At 46.6% G+C, this 22,835-nt stretch overlaps 1 protein-coding gene across 1 annotated transcript in view; it reads left to right on the forward strand.

The window, feature by feature from the left end:
• Nucleotides 1–578: 578 nt before the first annotated feature.
• DOCK2 (dedicator of cytokinesis 2) overlaps nucleotides 579–22,835 on the forward strand; it is a 446,463-nt gene continuing 424,206 nt past the window's right edge. Inside the window, exons 1-2 of the mRNA XM_003810916.4 lie at nucleotides 579–713; nucleotides 17,973–18,056. Coding sequence (XP_003810964.1) covers nucleotides 671–713; nucleotides 17,973–18,056 — 127 coding nt within the window. The 5' untranslated portion in view covers nucleotides 579–670. The remainder of the gene's footprint in view (nucleotides 714–17,972; nucleotides 18,057–22,835) is intronic.

The raw sequence follows: 22,835 nt of genomic DNA on the forward strand, positions 1-22,835 counted from the left end.
GGTGAGCCGCGATCTCGTCGTTGCACTCCAGCCTGGGCAGCAAGAGAGAAACTCAAAACTCCGTCTCACACACACACACACACACACACAAAAAAGGCTGTAAAGGATCCACCTCCAGGTAAACATTTACTCTTCCATGTCACCTGCTGTGTACATTGTCTCTCTAACCCTCACAATAATCATATGAAGTAGGTATTAGTATCCCTTTTCACAGATGAGAAAACTGAAGCTTAGAAAAATGAAGTCATTTGTCCCCGTCTGGATTCGAACCGAGATCTGACACCAAAGCTCATGCTGAGGGGAGTTAAGGAGAAGGTTTGTTCAGTCCCCAGGCACGGCAATCAGGAAAACTCTCTGCACTTGCGGTGGTGGTCTGGCGAGCCCCAGGTGGGGACTGGCCTCTGCCCCCTCGCCTGGGGAGGAGACAAGGTGGGAGTGGTCCCCAAGCTTTGCGTGAAGTGGGGTGGGGTGGCGTGTCTTAGCCTACGGGGCATCAGCCTTCTAGTGTGCCCCTGCCCAACGGGAGGGAGGAGGGAGCGGGGAGCCCCGGCGAGGGAGGAGAGGGCGGGCCCTGAGAGGAGTTTGAAAAGAGGAAGGAAGTGGGGCCCTGCGGCGCCCAGCCACCCCCTGACGGCTTCCCCACGGGAGGACGCGAGGCCCCGGCCCAGCCATGGCCCCCTGGCGCAAAGCTGACAAGGAGCGGCACGGCGTGGGTAGGTGCGGGCCCCAGGGCGCGGCAGGGAGCGGGACAGGTGGCGGGAGAGCCGCGAGCAGGAGGATGCTGCGGGGCCGGCGGCGCGGGGTGGGCAGGGCGCGCTGCCTGCAGGTCAGAGGGCGTAGCCTGCGGCGGGGCCTCGGGGCGGGAAAGCCGAGGCTCGGGGAGAGGACGGCGGGACCCCACCCCGCAGGCTAAGCACAGCCCTCGCCCTCTCGCCTGCTGAGGGAACCTTAGACATTTCCGAGATAGGGTCAAGACCTGCGCTTGACAACTCAGCTCTTCGCGCCAAACTCGGCGTCCCCAGGAGTTCCCCAGCTCGCCGCGTGGGAGACTTGGCCTTGTAGAGGGAGCTCCACTCTCCCCTGGCTCAGCCTTGGCCTGCCCACCATGCAGACTTCCACCCCCTCCAAAGCGACACCCATCTGCCTGCTTCCCCTGTCTGTTCCTCCTGGGTCAGATGACTCCTGATTTGGCAGGGCATCCAGAGGGCAGCTCAAGCTTGGGGGATGGGGCTGGACGGTGGGGTTCTCTACTCAGCCCCCCAGAGCCTCTGGGGAAAAAGGCTCCCGCCAGGTGGTCTTAGGGTAACCAAGAAGCTAGCTTTGTCAGCCTCAGCCATCTAAACTCCCAGAAGCCTCTGCCTGGAGCTCAGGGGCGGAAGTGGTGGCTGGGGGAAGGGAGGCCTCAGGTGCTGCTACTCTAAGTGGCATCCGTGGTGCAATCTCCATGGACTCACTGTGGTTTTTAAACTTAAATATCAAATAAAAAGTCACTCTGGAGCTTCCTACACAGGCGGATACCAGACACCATCTCAGAGATAAGTATTTCGCAGGTGAGGCATTGGAAGACCCAAACACCCAGAGGGATTTGATGCAGGGGGTCCCCAGGCCACTGTTTGGGAAACACTGCCCTGGAGAGATCAGCAGTTATCCACTCAATTACTGGGTACCGGGCACTGTGGGGTCATTTTGATATAAATGGTCCCCATCCAGAGAACAAATAATAATTCATATCTCAAGGGGCAGTTACAAAGTAAGGAAGGATACAGCTTCTGCCCTTGAGGAGTTATGTGTAAGGCTAGAGGCTTGGACTGGGAAGTCAGAACTGAGTTCAAATCAGGGTCTGTTTCCTCGTCTATAAAATGGAAGTATTAATAATAATGCAGGTCTCATGAGACTCTTGTGAGGATTGAATGGGGTTATGCATGGAAAGCATTTAGTAGTGTGCTGGCTCAATAAGAATTAGTGATTCAGGTCCAGGGTCTTACCTAGCAGCTTCAGAACCAAGAGACACCAGCACCAAGATGCACCCTAATGCCAGATTCAGGACAGTCATGCCTTATGAGACTGTAGTATTTCATGGTTTGCAAGACCAAAGGTCATGCAATCTGTGTCTGACTTCAGAACCCCCATGTGAGGCAGTGTATTATTCCCAACTTACAGGTGAAGTAACCAAGTTTACATCACTTGGAAGCAATGGAGCGGGCCTTAAATTCAATTGTCTTCAGACCCTAGGCCCTTTGCATGGCCCCAGAAAAGCATCTAGAAGGGGAACATCATGGGTAAAGGCAGGGAACTGGCATCCCTGAAGTGTGTGGGTCAAACAATTAGTCTGTTTTGGTTTTAGTATTGCTTTTAGTGTTAAAAAAAATTGCAGAGGTAGATTATGGCTAGATTGTGAAGGGCTTTGAGTGCCAAGCTTCAAAGTTTGGATTTCCTTCTCTGAGCACTGGAGGTTTTGAGCAGTGTCATCTGGAAGAAGTTAAATAGTTAATTAGGATAGGAGTGGGGAATTGGACTTAGAATAGAAGGAAAATGGGTAACAGTTTTACCTGTCTGCTGACTGCCTGGTTAATCTAGCAGGAGGTCACTTATAATCAACATTGCCTGTTAACCTTTACTAGGCTAATCCACTCTGCCTGAGGCTCTTGTCAGTGAAGAGAGCTTTCTCCTTGCAGGAGAGAGGAAAGGGCAGAAAAGGAGGAGGTAGAAAGAGAAACTAACAGTATCAGTTAGGGTTAAGTGTGACAAAGGGTGACAGAAAACCTCCAAAATTGTGGCCTAACCAAGCTGCAAGTTTATTTCTGTCTCGCATGGAAACCTCAGAAATGGTCTGTGAAGAGGTGGTAAGGTGGCTCATTCTATATCTCACACTGTATCCTTGGCATGTGACTTCTGCCTCCTGAGCCACATAGGCTGCTTAAGCTTCGGTGATCAGGTCCACCTTCCAGCCAGCAAAAAGGATGCAGGGAAAAAGAAGGTCATGGCTTTTCCCTTTAAAGACATTTTCCTGAAGGCACACTTGACATTTCTTCTTACATTACATCCTATTGGCAAAAATGTAATCACATGACTGACTATAGCAGCAAGGGAAGCTAGGAAATGTGGTCTGTAATGTAGGCAGCCATGAACCCAGCTAAAAATTAGGAGTTCTCTTCATAAGTAAGGAGAGGAGGAAGAATATTGAGGATTATATATTACTTTGCTCGGGCTGCTGTAGCAAAATACCACCAACTGGGTGGCTTAAACAACAGAAATGTATTTTCTCACAGTTCTCGAGGCTGGAAGTCTAAGATCAAAGCACCACCAGGGTTGGCTTGTCTCATGGCCTATCTCCATGGTTTGCAGATGGCTGTCTTGCTGCCTCTTGATTGCTTTCTGTGCAGGCACACCCTTGCTGTCTCTTCCTCCTGTCATAAGAACACTGGTCATATTGGATTAGCATCCCACCCTAAAGGACTCATTTTAACTTAATAACCCCTTTATCTCCGAATATGCACTTATCTCCAAATAGGAGTACCTTCTGAGACACTGATGACTGGGACTTCAGCATAAGAATTTTGGTGGGGACACAAATTCATGACAAATAATCTGTGGTCTCTGGCATGGTATTTTGGGACTATAAAGAGGGCTTCAAGGCAGGAGTCCTGAGATAAAGGGTGAGGGTAGAAAAGAGTTTTGTTTACCCTGAAGCTGAGCCTGCCAGGCAGATTTGTGTGGGACTCTAGTTATTCTTGTAGGGGAGGGAAAAGCTTCTTTCTGCTACTGCATCTTGGGTTTTCTGTAAATTAGACTAACAAAAGACTGATGAACAAGAGAAAACAAACAAGTTTATTAGCATGTACATCCTGCTCACATATGGAGTACTCAAAGGGTTGGTTTGAACTTGAGCTTATACAGCATCTTAGCAAAGGCACAATAAAGGTTTAGAGAAGTAGCAAGTCAAAGGAGGGTTTTAGGCCTCCAAGGGCAGCAAACTGTGGGAAGGGAAATACATGGGGAATCTAATGGAAGATAAAGGGTTATTTGTGCAGGTTCATCTTGGAGCCAACTTTCTGTCTTCTTCATTGCCATAAAACTTCCCTGGGAGAGGGGATTTATGACAGTCCTTATTTCTTAGGAGTTTCTTCAGATAAAGAAATATCCAGGAAAGCTTCTTGCTGTACCTGTTGATTCTTATTTGCATCCAGCTCAAAATAATCAATATGCCCTATGGAAGTGGCATATTTTGATCAGAAACCTGTTCTGTATGCAGCTTCTCTCTAGCTATGGTTTTACACCCATGTGTGGTGTTGAGGAATATTTGTTGGTTTCTTCTGAGGGCTGAGGGAAAATCTGTTCCAGGTGTCTCCCCCAGCTGCCAGTGGTTTGCTGGCAATCCTCGGCATTCCTTGGCTTACAAAAGCGTTGCCTTGATCGCTGCCTCCATCTTCACGTGGTATTCTCATTGTGTGCGTGTCTGTCTCCGCATTTCTCCTTTTAAAAAGGACATCCAGTCATATTAGATTAGGGCCCACCCTAGTGACTTCAGTTAAATGATTACCTCTGTAAAGACTGTCTCCAAATAAGATCACATTCTGAGGTACTGGGAGTTGAGACTCCAACGTCTCTTTTTTTGGAGGGGGAGGGCACAATTTAAACCATAACAGGCTCTGCAGAAGCAAAGAAGGGATCTTTTTCACATCTTGGTTGGGGAATATGGAGGAATCCATAACCAGCTTGTGGTCCAGGGATGTGGGTGATGCTGTCGCAGCCCAGGACCCTGGACAGAGCTGATCCACGCACACTGACAGATTTGGCGTGGGCAATGTGTGCTGGTGTCATTTGCACATGGATTTTTGTTGAAGGGAACAAAATCTAGTCAAACCAGTTCAACGAAAATGTGTGTGGTGTGTATCTGTGGGAGAGCAGGGGGAAGTGGTGTATTTTAGGGTCAGAGGAATCACATGGAAATCCAGGAAACAGGAGGAGCCAGGCCTTGGAAAGGGCTTGAACTGAGGCAACCCTGGAAACCTCTGCCTCTCCTCTCATGGCTTCTCAGCTTCTCTGAGCATGCCAGCTGTGGTCTCCTTTCTCTCCCCACCACCTCCCTCTGATTGCATTGTTCCTTCATAACTGATACTCTAATACCACAGTGGTGGCCCCAGCATGCAACCCACCCGTCTCTGCACAACCTTGCAGTTCAAGCATCCACTGAATCTTCTCTGTGTTTATTTGTTCAAAGTCCCAACAGAAGAGAGTGGTAGCTTGATTTCCCTTTGTAAGAAAGACCACCCAAGTCAGAGTTCATTGCCAGCCTAATAATGGGCCTCACTCTGGTGAGGGTCATGCCCCTGGCAGGTCTAATTCTCTGTGACTATGAGGTGGGGTCACATGGCTTGCTACTCCTCTAGCAGGAGCCATGGGTGGGGACTGATTCTTTGATCCCAAACACACCCAGGGCAGAACTTCACTACAGAGGGACCAATTATACTGCTTTTATTGCCAAATGCAACAGTTGAAAGGATAGAGAGCATCACTCACTCATTAACTTGTCCATTTGTTCACTCATTCATTCTTCATTAACATCTTAAATATTTGTTGGGTGTGTGTGCCAGGCATTATGCTAGTCACTGAGATTACTAGAATTAGGCCAATATGGCCCCTATCCTTCTGGAGCCTGTAGTCTAATAGGGAAGATGAAAAAGAATTTCATGAATAAATCAGTAACCATATAATTACAAATTGTGATATGTGCTATTTTAATATGAGTGAGAATATTAGGAATGGTCTTGAATTAGATGATGTGAGAAGGCGTCTCAGGAGCAATGGGGAAAAGAATCCCAAAGCCAATGCTTGGAGGGATATTAATACATGCATCTTTGCTACAGTGGCTGACTGTACCTTTGGATTGTTCCCCAGAAATTAGTCTGGTGAAACAAAAATACATGGATTAGACATCTAATTCCTTCCTGCCACCAATTCTTAGGTGCCGGGGCTTCCTACTTTCAGATGCTTCAGCAATTTGGGTCTGTTTAGGAGTGCCTGCTGGGCTGGCTGTTTGAGTTCATGTAAGGAGATTGTCCTAATCCGTAGTTATATGGGCACCTCATTAGGCGGTGGACATCTTGCCCCTAACCATAATGTTTGCATTTGAATGAGCCTTGAAGACAGATTGTGTTTTCTAAGCTCTGCTTCCTCCTGAGATCAGCATCCTATTGCTGCTGTCTTTTGAGAGAGGAAATGTAGTCACCATACTGCTCCGCTAATTTCTGGACCTTTGGATTTGTTTTTTTTTTTTTTAATAGGCAGTTACACATGGGTGCCGCAGTCTGTGCTCTGCAGCATATGTTCTGCAAATGGGGAATGACAGTGCTTATCACCACGCAACTCCAGAGGAGTCTGGGCGGAGACACCACAAATGTTCCCTTTAATAGGCACTTTCTCCTTTCTTCCCCCTTCCCTTAAATGGTGTGAACTGAATTCTCACTCACAGGTGGGAATTGAACAATGAGATCACATGGACACAGGAAGGGGAACATCACACTCTGGGGACTGTTGTGGGGTGGGGGGAGGGAGGAGGGATAGCATTGGGAGATACACCTAATGCTAGATGATGAATTAGTGGGTGCAGCGCACCAGCATGGCACATGTATACATATGTAACTAACCTGCACAATGTGCACATGTACCCTAAAACTTAAAGTATAATAATACAAGAAAAAAAAAATTAAAACAGTCAGGCTGAGTTTGTGAGCTGCTTAAGTCTTATTCTGTTGTTAGTTCTCCTTGGAGAAAGTCATTCCTTGTCTCCCTGCCCCCCACCAGGTCAGCTTCTGCTTTGGTTTAAAGTCATGGTGGCAGAAACTGAGGCTGGAGAAAGTATGACCGCCAGTGTGGACACTTTCCAGAGCCCTCTCCATTCATCACTCTAGGGCAGTGGTCTGCAACCTTTTCAGCACCAGGGGCTGGTTTGGTGGAAGACATTTTTTCCACAGACTGATGGGGAGGTGGGGCGGGGCGGGAGGGATGGTTTCGAGATGAAGCTGTTCCACTTCAGATCATGAGGCATTAATTAGATTCTCATAAGGAGCATACAACCCAGATCCCTCGCGTGCGCAGGTCACAATAGGGTTCCTGCTCCTGTGAGAATCGAATGCCCCTGCTGATCTGACAGGAGGCACAGCTCAGGCTAATGCTGGATTGCCTGCTGCTCACCTCCTGCTCTGCAGCCCAGTTCCTAACAGGCCACTGACCAGTACCGGTCGGTGGCCTGGGGAGTTGGGGACCCCTGTTCTAGGGCACTCAGTTCCCCTGACTGCACATGGCCCCTTGGATCACAGCCTAAGCTAAGATGATGGATGGAGACATAGGTGGACAGTATGACGTGCACACTGTCACGGCACAGGGTCTGAATGGGGTAATAGGCATTTGTTTGGTTGAATTAAATGGTGCAATGCCAGGCCTAGAGACACCCTGACTGACATGGTGGGCTGCAGCAGCAGGGCCATCCCAGTGTCTGCTGAACCTTGAGGGTTTGCCTGGAAAGTGGGTTTTTGCTGCTGGCTTCCCTGGTGGTGGCAGTCAGGGAAGGACCCTTCTAAGTAGAATGAATAGCCAATGTAAAGAGGAGGAAGCCTCTCTGATATGTGGGAGGCCAGTGTGGCTGCAGTAGAGTAAGCAAGACGCAAAGCAGTAAGGAATGGATTCTCTGAGAGAGGTCATAGGGAGCAGTGCCTCGTAGGTATTGTGAGGTCCTTGGCTTTTACTCTGAATGGGGGAGGGGGACATTGCAGGATTTGGAGTAGAATTGTAGAACGACCTGTCTTAAGTTTTAAGAAGATTGAACATAGCAGTTTTATGGTGCGTTCATCAGGGGGAATTAAATGTGGAAGGAGGGGGACCAGTTAGGCAGCAACAGTGATAACTCAGGCCAAGAGATGGTGGTGGCTTGCAGCAGGAGGGAGCAGTGGAGACAGTGAGATATGCTTAGATTCGGGATGTATGTGTTGTAGGTCAAGCAAATGGGGTTTTCCTCTTGGAATGGATGTGGGTATGAGAAGGAGAGAGGAGCCAGTGGTGACTCTGAGGTTTCTGGTCTGAATAGCTAGAAGAATGAGGGCTGCATCGAGGCCTTCCCTAGTGAAAACCTTGATCTAAGTAGTCATCGACATTGGCATAAATCATGCCATTGCCTTACCTTTTGTACCACGGTACTTTTTTTTTTTTTTTTTTTTAATTTTACTGACAGTTCCGGGATACAAGTGCAGAACATGCAGGTTTGTTACGTAGGTATACATGTACCATGGTGGTTTGCTGCACCTATCTTCCTGTCATCTAGGTTTTAAGCCCCATATGCATTAGCTATTTGTCCTAATGCTCTCCCTTCCTTGCAACTCCCCCACCCCCGACAGGCCCCAGTGTGTGATGTTTCTCTCCCCGTGGCCATATGTTCTCATTGTTCAACTCCCACTTATGAGTGAGAACAGGCAGTGTTTGGTTTTCTGTTCCTGTGTTAGTTTGCTGAGAATGATGGCTTCCAGCTTTATCCCTGTCCCTGCAAAGGACATGATCTCATTTCTTTTTATGGCTACATAGTATTCCATGGTATATATGTTGACATTTTCTTTATCCAATCTATCATTGATGGGCATTTGGGTTGGTTCCAAGTGTTTGTTGTTGTAAATAGTGCTGCAATAAACATACGTGTGCATATGTCTTTATAGTAGAATGATTTCTATTCCTTTGGGTATATACCTAGTAATGGGATTGCTGGGCCAAATGGTATTTCTGGTTCTAGATCCTTGAGGAATTGTTTTCCACAATAGTTGAACTAATTTACATTCCCACCAACAGTGTAAAAGTATTCTTATTTCTCCACAGCCTCACCAGCATCTATAGTTTCTTGACTTTTTAGTAATCGCCATTCTGACTGGCATGAGATGGTATCTCATTGTGCATTTCTCGGATGATCAGTGGTGTTGAGCGTTTTTTCATGTTTGTTGGCCACATAAATGTCTTCTTTCGAGAAGTGTCTGTTTATATCCTTTGTCCACATTTTGATGGGGTTGTTTGTTTCTTGTAAATTTGTTTAAGTTTCTTATAGCTTCTGGATATTAGCCCTTTGTCAGATGAGTAGATTGCAAAAATTTTCTCCCATTCTGTAGGTTGCCTGTTCACTCTGATGATAGTTTCTTTTGCTGTGCAGAAACTCTTCAGTTTAATTAGATCTCATTTGTTAATTTTGGTTTTTGCTGCAATTGCTTTTGGTGTTTTTGTCATGAAGTCTTTGCCCATGCATATGTCCTGATTGGTATTGCCTAGGTTTTCTTCTAGGGTTTTAAATTTTTATTTATTTATTTTTTTGAGACAGAGTCTCACTCTGTCTCCCTGGCTGGAGTGCAGTGGAGCAATCTCGGCTCACTGCAAGCTCCACCTCCTGGGTTCACGCCATTCTCCTGCCTCAGCCTCCCGAGTAGCTGGGACTACACAGGAGCCCACCACCATGCCCGGCTAATTTTTTGTATTTTTAGTAGAGACGGGGTTTCACCGTGTTAGCCAGGATGATCTCGATCTCCTGACCTCATGATCCGCCCATCTCAGCCTCCCAAAGTGCTGGGATTACAGGCATGAGCCACCGCGCCTAGCGTCTTCTAGGGTTTTTATGGTTTGGGATTTTACATTTAAGTTTGTAATCCATCTTGAGTTAATTTTTGTGTAAGATATAAGGAAGGGGCCCACTTTCAGTTTTCCACATATGGCTGGCCAGTTTTCCCAGCACCATTTATTAAATAGGAGATCTTTATTCCATTGCTTCTTTTTGTCAGGTTTGTCGAAGATCAGATGGTTGTAGATGCGTGGTGTTATTTCTGAGGTCTCTGTTCTGTTCCATTGGTCTATATATCTGTTTGAGTACCAGTCCCATAGCATGGTACATTTACAAAGCCCTTGTGTTATCATGTTTAGCCCTCACAGACACCCTAAGAAAAATAACTTCTGTCTTCATTTTGCAGGTGAGGAAACTGAGGCATAGATCTTTGAGGTCTCTCTGAAAATTCCCTCTATTTTATGGAAGTTGCCCCTTTTCACCTTGTCTTTTAGTTAGGTAACTGCATGTCATCTTCCCCACTAGCTGGTACATTGTTGGAGGGCAGAGCTGTATGGAGGGTTAACTTTGAGTCCATTCAGCATCACCGCAATAGCAGGAATGTGGTAGGTCAGAGAAACTAATCATTATTGTAGCATAGGTCCCATTGAGAATCCTGTGACAGCTAGAAACACACTTCTTCCCATTAAAATATGCACATGTGCAGTTCTGCATTGTAATATCGCCAAAACTCATTCATGGAAGCCAGTTAAGGTCCCTGGCAAAATGTGCTTATTTTACTCGTAACTATTTAGTAAACAAATACAATAGGCATAGCCAAAGCATTCTGCCTAAGGTTTGAATTCTTGAAGCCAGGAGCTTGTCAAGAGTCGGAAAACAATTCTTACAGTCTGTTCAGATCAATTAAGTTCAGTAAGCCTGTCCTGAGTGATGGTCCTTAGCTGGGTGTTTGGGCCCAGAGATGAATAAAACAGTTCGGGAAGCTTACAGTCCAGTCATAACCTCTCTTTCTGTATGAGGCAGCAGAGAGCACCATTATTAGTACTAATGTCCCCATTGGACAGGTTGGGGGCAGTGCCCCCTTTGCTTCATGTTACTAGAGCTGCCATCATCCCCTTCATACTTCCTTGCAGCCTCGTGTTGAATGATCTGGGCACCTCTGTAGAATGCAAGCTCTATGATGGCAGGGCCATGTCTGTTGTTCTTCTTCAGCACAGAGCAGGTGCTCAGCGGCTGTTGATTGGATGGATGAAGAGGTGGATTCATAGGTGGATGGATAGTTGTTGATTAGATGGATGGGTGGGTAGATGGATGATAGATGGGTGAGTGGATGCATGGATGGGTGGGTGGGTAGATGAGTGGAGGGGGAGGAGGATGGGTAAAGGGTAGGGGTTGGAGGTTTTAAAATTTTCTGGTGGCCTTATAGGATTCAGATGGACTGAGTTGCCCCATCTTGCCTTTATCTTCCCACCTCATCCATTTCCCTGTCAGGAGGCGAGGTCCTGTGAGAGCACAGCACAGCAATAAATAGAGTACTCTTGAACTCGTCTCCAAACAGTGGACCCCTGCAGATGGTCACTCTACCAAGCTCACCAGTTCTCCCTGGGACTCCATTAAGATGGCCCTGCCATTCATCCCTCACACATCAAGCTGGTTTTCCCCCTCTCTTCCCTGCTGTCACACCCTCTCCCCACCTCCTTGGGGGCTCTCAGTCCAGTTCTTCCCCTTGCCAGTCTCTGCCCCTCCCTCTCCCTCCAGTCTCACTTCCTTAGTGGGGCCTCTTTTTCCCTCTGAGAGTCCACAGCTGCTGTGACTTGCAGTTTAGCCTTTCACTTCTGAAGACAGCTCTTTGTTTCTTGTGTGTTTATTTTGTCTCTTCGACTAGATTTCACAGAAGCTCAGGAGAGCAGGAGCCACCCCCTTTCACCCCACTTTTCTAGCTGCAGGATCCTGCAGAGTGCCAGACGCTCTCTGCATTTGGGGCTGGAGGGCTGATTTGATTGATTTCACCATAAACTCTCTTCCAACTCTGTAGTGTGTGTGTGCATGTGTGAGTGCAAGAGTGTGTGAGAATGTGTGTGTGAATGTGCCTATAGGAGTACTAGAATGGAGAGAGTGAAATCCAGCATGATGTTTCAGAGCAGGGTTTATCAACCTTGTCACTATTGACATTGCGGGCCAAGAAAATCTTTGTTATGGGGCTGTCCTGTGCACTGTAGGATGTTTAGCAGCATCTCTGGCCTCTAGTCACTAGAGGCTAGTAGCACTGACACCCCCGACTCCCCTCCCCCAGGTTGGGACAAGAAAAATGTCTCCAGACATCAACAAATGTCTCTTCTAGTGGGGCAAATTCGCTCCCAGTTGAGATCACTGTTTGAGAGAATTCACTGGAATCCTAACTTTCGTCTTGTCGGCTGGGCATGTCATTGGCTCGCTAAAAACTGTGCACTACAATATGCAGCCCATAAGGTTGTTATCATGATCCAGCAAGAGGCCTAAAGCACCTGGCACAGTGCTGGGACCAAATGCATCTCCACTCGTGAGAGGCGATGTGAGTGTGGTGCATGGCTGAGAGCGTGTGCTCCGGAGCCAGCCTGTCTGGGGTGAAATCCTCACTTGGCCCCTTCTTTGCTGTGTTCACCCCAGGATGTTTACTTGATCTTGCACTACCTCAGTTTCCTCATCTGTAAAACAGAGACGATAATAATCACACCCACCCCAAGAACTGCAGATTCACGATGAAATGGGTGGCTGTGCGTAAAGCCCTTGGAATAGTGTCTGGTACGCAGGAAGTGTTTGGCAGAGGTTAGCTGTTCTGCTCTCTGCTCTCTCCTGGTGGGTGGAGGAACACCTTCTCCTTCTACGTTCCCTCTGGCTGTAATTCTTCTGCCTCATTTGCTGCTGACTAGCGCCTGCCCGGGTTTGAGCTCTGGGGTGGCTGCCAGAGGCTTCTGCTGGGTCATCGCAGTCACCCTCGTGGATGCAATGTCAGGATGCTGCCTCAGTGTGGAGGCTGTCAACACCTGTCCAGAGACTTCAGGCACACTGCTTGCGCATTTTGATGAGCGCATTTCACTTGAATCCACCAAAGTGGACCTGCTGCTAGTTCTATTTCCCCCTGGAGTGGAGACTCTCCAAAGTGAGCTTCGGGCAATTACATTCTTTCTCCATTATTGCTTTTGTTCCTCTTACACAGCCACTTGTCCAAACTCTATTAACACTTGGTATTGGCTGAAGCTTGTGTTTTCAAACATGTCAGCAGATGGCAGGGCCCCAGATGAGGTACGAATCCATCTTGAAGGGTCACAGGGCACTCGATGGCTGCAATCAAAATTGGCAGCCAAGACGCGTCTTTTGAAGCAATCTTGATAAATGCAAGAAAGAATATAGCCAGAAGAAGGGACATAGCTGCCCTTCGTGTTCATTCACATCCCTTCCGTCCAATGAGCATTTCTTAAAAGTTCAATAAACATTGATTGCACTTCTACTGTGGGCCAGGCGCTAGGAATTCAGTGGTCAACAAGATAGGCTCAGTCTCCATCCTTACTGAGGCTGGATGTAACGAGGATATAAACAAGCCCAGTGTATGTGTAATAGAGTGTGATGCCTGGTGAGGAAGCAGGGACTCTGGACTCCACTCTAGGTTTGAATCCGCTTTCTGCCACTTTCTGTGTGGCTATGAGCAAGTTCCTTAACATCTCTTTGATTTTCTTGTATGTTACAGGAAGAGTAATAACTTGAGGTTACTATGAAGATTAAATGGGCTAATACAAGTAAAGTGCTAGGGATTTTTTTTTCTTTCTTTTTTTTTTTGCCGGCGTCTTGCTCTGTCACCCAGGCTGGAGTGCAGTGGTGTAATCTTGGCTGACTGCAACCTCTGCCTCCCAGGTTCAAGCGATTCTCCTGCCTCAGTCCCCCGAGTAGCTGGGACTACAGGTGCACCCCACCACACTTGGTTAATTTTTGTATTTTTAGTACAGACGGGGTTTCACCATGTTGGCCAGGCTGGTCTCAAACTCCTGACCTCAAGTGATCCACCTGCCTCCCCTAGTGTTGGGATTACAGGCGTGAGCCGCCGCACCTGGCAGTGCTGGGGATTTTGTCTGTCTTATCTATCACTGTGACTATAGTACTCAGAGCAATATCTAGCACCAAGTAGGTACTACATACTGTGTCTACAGTAGTTAGGACAGTATCTAGCACACACTAGATGTTCACATGGATATCTGTTGAAAACACCATGGAGTATATACTTGGCATTTAAAATGTGCTCTAAATATTTACCATTTTCTTAGGAAGCAGGTTGTGCAGTAGTTAGAATTTAGACTTCAAGATCTATCTATATATCTTATTAGGTGGAGAAGTTGTTTACCCACCCCTTCCTCAGTTTCCTTATATATAAATCAAAGAGAAACATTGAACTTATCTCCTAAAATTGCACAAAGCACAGAGACCCTTCTTTAGTTGTTTTTGTGAGCCACTGTGCTAGAACAATGGTGTTTACTTTCACCTTAGCTCCCTCTATTTGAACTCCTGATGAATAGAGTACTTCAATATGTTTAGGTGGAATTGGTAGCTAATCAGTGGATTCGATTTCCAGGGTTGCTAGAAGTTCCATCTGCCTCAAAATAGCAGTCCAGTGGCTTGCCAACCTGGGATTTCCAATGTGAGTCCTTGCTGGAGTCAGTGACCCAAGATGGCTCCATACTTGGGAACATCCCTTTGATCCTTGGCCATAAATGCTTTGTTCTGGGTGGGCTTGTCAGTATACCAGTTTCTGTTTTGGTTCCTATGTATGGTGCTTTGGTACAAGGAGAGGTCAAGTCTTTCCTAGGGAATGTGTCAGTATTCCCCAGGGCTTGGCGACCTGGCACGATGGGGAAGCTGGAATGAGTATTTGTGGGAATGGCTGAGGGCCTGAGGGGCTGTGGGTAGGCTTCCCTGATTTGTCTATCTTTTGTGGACAGGCACTGGGCAGGGTGGAGCTGGCCATGATTTCTTCCTCTTGTTTTTCTGCCTTTTTCATCCCTTGTTCAAAAGTTGAGAGTGGTTAGGCCCATCTTAGACTGGTCAGAAGCAAATGAAGGACAGAGATAAGCCATCAAACGTAGCAGAGGGGCATTCTGGCTTGGAGCTTCCTGTTAGTCATCTAGAAGACTAAACAGAATTGTGTATTCATAGGCAAAGCCACTTCCTTTGTCAGTCATGTCTGCTTTTCTTCAAATGGAGCCTTAAGAGGCCCTTATGCAAAGGCAGAAATAGATTTATAAATTAAGTGCCAGAGTCAGTTACTTTCATTTTTGTAATCAGTGAGTACTTGGAATGAATACGGATCTTCACCTTGAATACCCAGTTTCAAGATCTGTCCAGGACATCTTAAGCCAATCTACTGGCACCTTCTCACCTGACATTGCTGGGCAGAGGATGAGGGAAGATTCCCGAGGAAAGCAGGGAGGAGCTGGTCAGGGAGTAACACACAGTCCTGCCCCACCTCCACATATCTGATGGACACCCCTGATTTGCTCGTGCTCCAGAGACTAACACACATTGTGCCTGGTTTTCTTCTGTTGGAAGCCTCAGTTGCTTCCACCATCCTGTCCAGTTCTACTGCCAAGTCCTCAGGCAGACCACTTGGGCTGAAAGAGCAGGGAGCTGAGTCTACCCAGTGAGGACACCAGCAAACTGGAGTATGTCCAAGCAACAGCAGCCTATGAGGGGAAGGGGGTTGAAATCAGGCCAAGTGCAGAGGGAATGAAGAAACAGGCTGCGTTTATGCAGGAGGAGAGAAGCCTCAGCATCCCCCGAGGGCCCTCTCAAGATTTGCTTTTGGACAAAGGATTAATTTGATTAAGTGTTGGTCGACAGAGCAGTTGGTTGCAAAGTGCAGGAAAGGAGATTTAAAGGCTACACAAAGCTCTGAAGGAGTGAGCCTTGTTCAGGAGATAATATAATGCTAATAAAAAGAAAAGTGACTACATTTACTGAGCACTTACTATAGCTGGACATTAAGTCAAGTCGTGTATGGGCATTAATTTCAGCTGAGCCTCCCAGGAACCCAGTAAGGTTGGGACCATTATTTCTTGCATTCTACAGTCAGAGGAACTGAAGCTTAGGGAGATGCAGCCACTTGCTCAAGCAGGCTGCCCCTGGCTCCTACAGTGCCTTTGTGTGGATTACAAAAAGATATCCCTCCTCTGGTGGGCACAGTGCCAGGGCAGGGTGCAAGCCTTGGCAAGCAGATCGTAGGTTGGGTGCCAGCCTTCACTGCTCTCTTGGCTGGGTGGCCTTCTGCAGGGCACAGCCTGGGCAGTTGTACACTGCAGCCCTAGGCTTGAGGCCAGAGCCAGGAAAAGACAGAACTGGCCTCAAAAGCCACATCTGTCTGACTCCAGAGACAACTAGCTCTTAACTCCTAAGCTTTATCATCTCTCAGGATGGAGACTTCATCTCTCTGAATGCACACAAAAGGGAGGTTAGGGATATGGGGCACACCTGGGAGTAGAGGGGACAGCCTGTGCTCCTTTCCATTGAAGCATCCTAAAAACCCTGTGAGATAGGTACTGTTAACATCCCCATTGTAAGAAAGTGAGGCAGAGAGGTGAAGTCACTTGCCCAAGATCACACAGTAGTGAGTGGCAGAGCTGGGGTTCCTTCTGAACCACTCTGGTCTTTTAATGTGGTTTAGGCAGACGTGTTGGGGAGATTGGACCAGGGGAAGGAGGAAGGAGGGAAGAGAGAGGGAAGGAAGGGAAGGAGATAAGTGGGAAGAGGCAGAGATGAATGAGAGTTAGAGACTGGCGGTGGTGTCTGTGATGCAAAAGAATCTGCACAGAACCCAGTGGCATTTCACCCAGCTTCTGCATAGGGGTTAGACACAGAGCAGCATTGGCCATTTAGACCCTGGTCACTTAATGGATCAGCCTACGGTCCATATCCTCAAAGTTAAAAGGAGGTAATTATGAAGAGGTGTACCTGTAGAGTAGAGGAGTAGGAAAGAGCATGGGCCTGTACTCCCAGTTCCAGCATTGTGTGACCTTGGGCAAGGCAAGTAACCTCTCTCTGTCTGAGTTTCTGTATCTGAAATTTGGAAATAATAAGACTTCTCACTTGCGAGGAGTATTGTGAGAATTAAAGGAGTAAATGCACGTGGAGAACTTAGAATCATGTCTGGGATATAAGTGATTGCTACACACTCATTCTTATTAGGATCCACACTGATAAGCCACTTCCAGAAAAGTGGGGCCTGCCTACGTTTAGTTCCTCTTTAGGAATAATAACCTTTTTACAGTGGTATCTTCTTATCTTAGCTCCCCACCCAACATTGTGGGGTGGGTAAGAGTGGCACAATAATGCCTACTTTAAAAGTGGGGAAACGGATTCAGAGGGAAAGTGAGTCTGTTTTGTAGCTGTCACCAGCTAGAGCGGGTTTGGAGGAGTCTGGAGACGTAGCTACTGCCTGTTGTGTGGGCAGCAGCAGGGCCAAGGGCGTCATGAGGGACTGGAGCTCACACTGGGGTCTTCCTCCTAGTAAATCTCCTACACAGGTTCCTTCCCTTGCGTAGCCCTCTCCATGGTCCCATTGGTGCTGTGCTGGCTGGGGAGGAGCATGGGCCCAGCTCAGCTGGCCCTGCCTGCAGGAAGCCTCCTGTGGCCCCCATGCATGGCTCCAGCATGCTATCTCCTGTGCTCTCAAAGCACCTGTACCTCCTGAGCCCAGACCATCCATCAGGTTATTGCAGGTGGACCTGTCAGCTTCTCCCATTAGAATACAAGGCCCTGGCTGTCTAATTCTACCATTTGGTTACTGGTTATGGAGCATTACAACACGGCAGGCTCTTCACATGCTGGGACTGTCTTTCTTTCTCATAATAATTTGCCATAGATCCCTGGGGTGCCTGAGCTGGGACTCAACCCCAGGCCTGGCTGAAGGAGAGGCTCAGGGTCTCAGAGGCCACAGCTGCCTGGCTGTCCTGCCATCCTGCTCACCAGTGCATCTCTCCTACCTCGCATAGCACCTCACCACACTTCAGGTGCTTAGTATGCAGTTGTTTCTTTTTAATTGTAGCAAAACATGCATAACAAATGATGTAACATTTTAACTGCCTGGTGTACAGTAAGAGGACAGTCCATAGTAAATATCAGCAGCCTCCTTGTCACTCAGGCTCAATGCAGGCTCAATGCAAGGTCAACTTTGGTTAATAGAAGGTCTTGGGAGCCAGGCTGAGTCTGAAATGACTCTTGTGGCAGGCAATAGGTTTCTGTGTCGGTTTTGTTTAGCCCAGGTGGGCTGCGTGGGCATGGGATGGACTTGAGGCAGGGATAGCAGGAAGGAGCAGAGACTAACGAGATCTAGAGGTCTCACCTAGCTGTCTTTCTTTCTGTTTCACAGCCATATACAACTTCCAAGGCAGCGGAGCCCCCCAGCTCTCCCTGCAGATCGGCGATGTGGTGCGAATACAGGAGACGTGTGGAGGTGAGTCACTGGCCCACGCCCCAGGTGCTGGACCCTTGGCTGATGGAAGCCTATAGTACACCCAGGCCCCTCAGCCCTCTCTCTGAACCTGCAACTGTGTGGTCTATTTAAACACGTTTTGGTAACGCTGGTAATTAGAATTTACTAAACAGAAATGCTTTCTCATTTTAGGAATGTATGTTTCATAGCAAAAGCCTAACTGGGTGGTTCGATGTTTGTTATGCTCTCCATTTGCTTCAGCTATGTGGCTATTCAGCCTGTGACTCTTCCTAGATACAGTTCTTTATTAGTATTAATATCACGATAAAGGGAAATAAGCATCATTAGGGTTTGGAAGGGTCCCATAAATCACACCTCTAATTCCAGGAGAGCCGATGTGCACAGTTGTGTGGTTTGTTTACTGCATGAAGGCACCCAGCCCAGGGAGCAGGAGCTCACTCCCCTCCCCAAGCTGGGAGCCCTGTCTTGGGCAATGTGGTGGCATCTCTTTCTTTCTCCCACAAAGGTGCCATTGCCTTGTGAAGCCAGGTGTCTACTGGGCTGTGTCCACCCATGGTGGTGTGCTGGTAGGGAGTGCTTTTTAAAATTTGCACAAAGATGAATGGCCTTGGACTCATAAGTCAGGCAGTTGGAAATCAACATGTCATTGATAAACTTGATATTGGGAGCATGCTTGGGCATGAGAACCAAATGAGCTGCTGATCTGTTACCTGCAGTCAGGCAGGCTCCCACCCCTCACTGGCCCAATTGGCCTACCACAGTTCCCTCCTACCTGGGCCTGCTGGTACCTCCTGCTGCATGGAGGGCACAGAGCCTGGGCTTCCTGTGTCTCGGCAGAGTGGTAGAGGAAGAAGAGAGAGTGTATTGAGCACATAGGCCTGTTCTGCCCCCAGTGAATCCATCAGAGGAGGCCTTGGGGAGGGATTGAGGGTCAGGGAGGAGGCAGGTGTGCCATTGTGAAGGAGTCCTTTCATGGGGAAAGGCAGTCACCTGCAGGAGTAGCAATCTTTGGTCCTTTCCACAAAATAGACACTGTGCTAAGTTCTTTATAACACATGATCCTAGTCACTCCTCACCACAACCCACAGGACAGGCAGTGTCATTTCCAGTGCTGGATTAGCTACATGCAACCTCCTAGGCAACAGAGCCCCTAGCTGGGTCTGCAGATTTGTACAAGGATGCTTGTGTAAACACATACACACACACAAAGACACACACAAAGACACACACAAACATACATATGTACATATATACACATATGCATACCTGTGCATGTAGATACAACAAAAAACATACAGAAAACCATTTTGTGGGCAAATAATTTGAAATTTGATATGTCAAGACAACTTTAAAAGGGGTCATGGGGGAAATGAGAACTTTGTTCATCTTCCTTATATTTATTTTATGCTTTAGTATTATTTTTACTTGGGGTTGTAGATGAGGGGATACCGTACACTTTTCAGTGTCCAGGGCCTGCAAAGTTCACACTCCGGCCCTGTTGAAACCTTTTACGCAAGGAGTGGACAAGGCTGGAGGACAGGGGTGGGGACGCTGTCCTAGAGAATTGAATTGGGTCTGTGATTCCACGCACCCTGCCCCCTGCTCACAGCATAACCCTATCTTTTACAAATCTAGTTCTGCCAGTGGCAGATAAGCAAACTGTAGGTGACTACCAAAGGCAAAGAATGAAAATAAAAACAGCAGCAACTCTCCTGAGTGCCTCTTTCATGCTACTGGATGCTAATCCTGAGAAACACACACGAGACCTCACATTTGCAGGTGAGGAAATGGAGGCAGTGAAATGACTCATCTAAGGTTGCACAGTGAGGATTTTTTTTTTTTTTTTTTTTTTAAGACGGACTCTTGCTTTTGTCTCCCAAGCTGGAGTGCAGTGATGCGATCTCGGCTCACTGCAGCCTCCGCCTCCCAGATTCAACTGATTCTTGTGCCTCAGCCTCATTAGTAGCTGGGATTACCAGCATGTGCCACCACGCCTGTATTTTCAGTAGAGACGGGGTTTCGCCATGTTGGCCAGGCTGGTCTCAAACACCTGGCCCTAGGTGATTCGTGCACCTCGGCCTCCCAAAGTGCTGGGATGACAGGGGTGAGCCACCGCACCTGGCCCCAGTGGCTCTTTTCTGATAGCCAAGCCCACACTCTTTCCTCCACCCATGCCTGCCAAAACAACGACAAGGCCTTGGTCATTATTTTCTGTGTCCTACATTGTGAAATCCAGATGAGTATTTTTCTCTTCGTTGTATGCAGTTTCCCTGAATAGAAAGCTTGAGGGAATAAACCTCCCACACAGGCTGCCATAGTCAGAGCCTTGCCAGTACCTTTCCCTGGCCTGGTGCCCTGACCTTTACGAAGGCTACTCTGGTGGACTCAAGCCACCTTTATTCATCTCTGGGACACCTTTATCCTTTCGTTGGTTCTGGTTTTCCATTTCTAATTCAATTAGTCTTATTTTAATGTATCTTTGTAAATTAGTCACAATAACTTGCTGGAAAAAGCTGGATATATTCATTGGTAAATGGCTAATAATTTATTAATTATTTGAAAAGACAGTGTTTGGAAGTGTGCTAGAATGATTCTAGCTATCTGAGGAAATATCATATCTCCTGGTACGCAAATTATTAGGACTTCTCATGCATACGCTCATGGCCATGCAGAGTTTTCAAATAGGGGATCCAAAGTCTTCTTGGGGTGCCTTGAGTGGCAGAAGGTAATGGAGCTGGAGGGGGTCTGAGAGCAGGTCTGGTGTTGTCTGCTTTCAGATGGGGTGTGTGGTCTGCGATTCTGATTGAAAAAAAATGATTCCTCTAAAAATATAAAAGGTGTGAAAACCACAATGTTAGTCAAAAATTAGTCAAAACTGTGTAGTAGAAAGAATATGGGTGTACCCGTGAAACCTTCTTACAGAAAACTACTTCAAAACCAAAATCCAGCCAACTGAGAGGTGAATCACAATACAAGAATATTGGATTAAAAATCTGTGATAAAAGGAAATAGTGGCTAATATTGGGTCCAAATGAATTGATTTATAAAAATTGATATTAAAAACAGTAGGAATTTCTTATAGAAGGGACAAACATAAAAAAGCAGTGTGATTTTTTTCCTCCAACCACTTCCTTCAGTCATATTTGGTTGACATCTTTCCTGAGATTTGGTGACATCAGAAGACTTTAATCTTATATCCACGTGCTGCTCACCCACTTCTTCCCTTTCACCCATTCAAACAAGACCTGGGGAAGGAGTGAGTTTGGGATGTTTTCTTTCCTATTCTTTGTCTTCTCTACTGAAATAAGCCTAATGATTGGCCAGTCCACTGTACAAATAGTCATGTAGTTGAGGAATGAAATGCCAGATGCCCCTGACATCATGATATTTATGGCTACCATAAAGAATGTTATTGTTGGGAACCTAGACAATATTTTTAAAAATCTAATAAAGTTGAGACTTGGGAGGAGAATGGAAGATAATAGCTAACTCAATGACATCACTTTCACAACAAAGTCAATGAATATTAATTGGAAATAAAACATGGAATTAAAAAAATAACCACGTCTATCTTTGAATGCTTTTCATAACAATTTTCATTTTAGAGAAGTTTTCAGGAAATCTTTTTAGTGATAAAGAAACATTGAATCAAAGTTCAAATGTCCCTCAATTTCACTTGGTTTCTTTTTCTTCTGCTAAATACAAATAAGATTAAATAAAATTTTTATTTATATCCCAGCACTTTGGGAGGCAGAGGTGGGCGGATCATGAGGTCAGGAAATCGAGACCCTCCTGGCTAACATGGTGAAACCCCATCTCTACTAAAAATACAAAAAATTAGCCTGGTGTGGTGGCAGGTGCCTGTAGTCCCAGCTACTCAGGAGGCTGAGGCAGGAGAATTGCGTGAACCTGGGAGGCGGAGCTTGCAGTAAGCCAAGATCGCACCACTGCACTCCAGCCTGGGAGACAGAGCAAGCCTCCGTCTCAAAAAAAAAAAAATGTATTTATATAGTATCTTCACCATATGCTCATTTTTATGAGAGTATTTTAAAAACCATATTTTATCTTTTTATCTCTCTGTCATTCTATGTATATAAATATAAACGAAGAGTTGACTGGAATGATATTAATAGTGTTTTTCTGTGTAATGGGATTCAGGATAATTCTTTAAGCTTATATGTTTGTACTTTTCTGTTTAGTTTAAATTCTTTATAATAGCATATATTAGTTTTAAACAAACAAAAAAAATGCAGTCTTTTAAGTTGGGCATGGTGGTGTATACCTATAGTCCTAGCTACCTGGGAGGCTGAGGCAGGAGGATCCCTTGAGCCCAGGAGTTTAAGACTAACAAGACTCCATCTCTGAAAAATAAGGCAAAAAAAGTATGAAGAATAAAATAACAATCACTTACATTCCAACCACCTATAATTAATCATTGCCAACACCTGAGGATATTTGCTTCCAATCTACAAGACTGCATCATTATTATTATTATTATTATTATTATTATTACTATTGAGATGGGGGTTTCTCTTTGTTGCCCAGTCTGGTCTCCAACTCCAGGGCCCAAGCAGTCCTCATGCCTCAGCCTTCCAAGTACCTGGGATTACAGATGCATGCCACCTTGCCGGGCTTTCAATAGTTTTAAAATCTTCCCCACCACCCCCAATAAAGAAATGAAAAGAGCACTGGCTTTTGAATTAGAAAGTTATTCCCTGCTTCTGCTACCCACTAGTGGAGTCATCTTGGGTATGTAAGCTTTAGGTTTCTCATCTGTTA

The sequence above is a fragment of the Pan paniscus genome, chromosome 4, assembly GCF_029289425.2.
Source record: "Pan paniscus chromosome 4, NHGRI_mPanPan1-v2.0_pri, whole genome shotgun sequence".
Taxonomy (NCBI): Eukaryota; Metazoa; Chordata; class Mammalia; order Primates; family Hominidae; genus Pan; species Pan paniscus.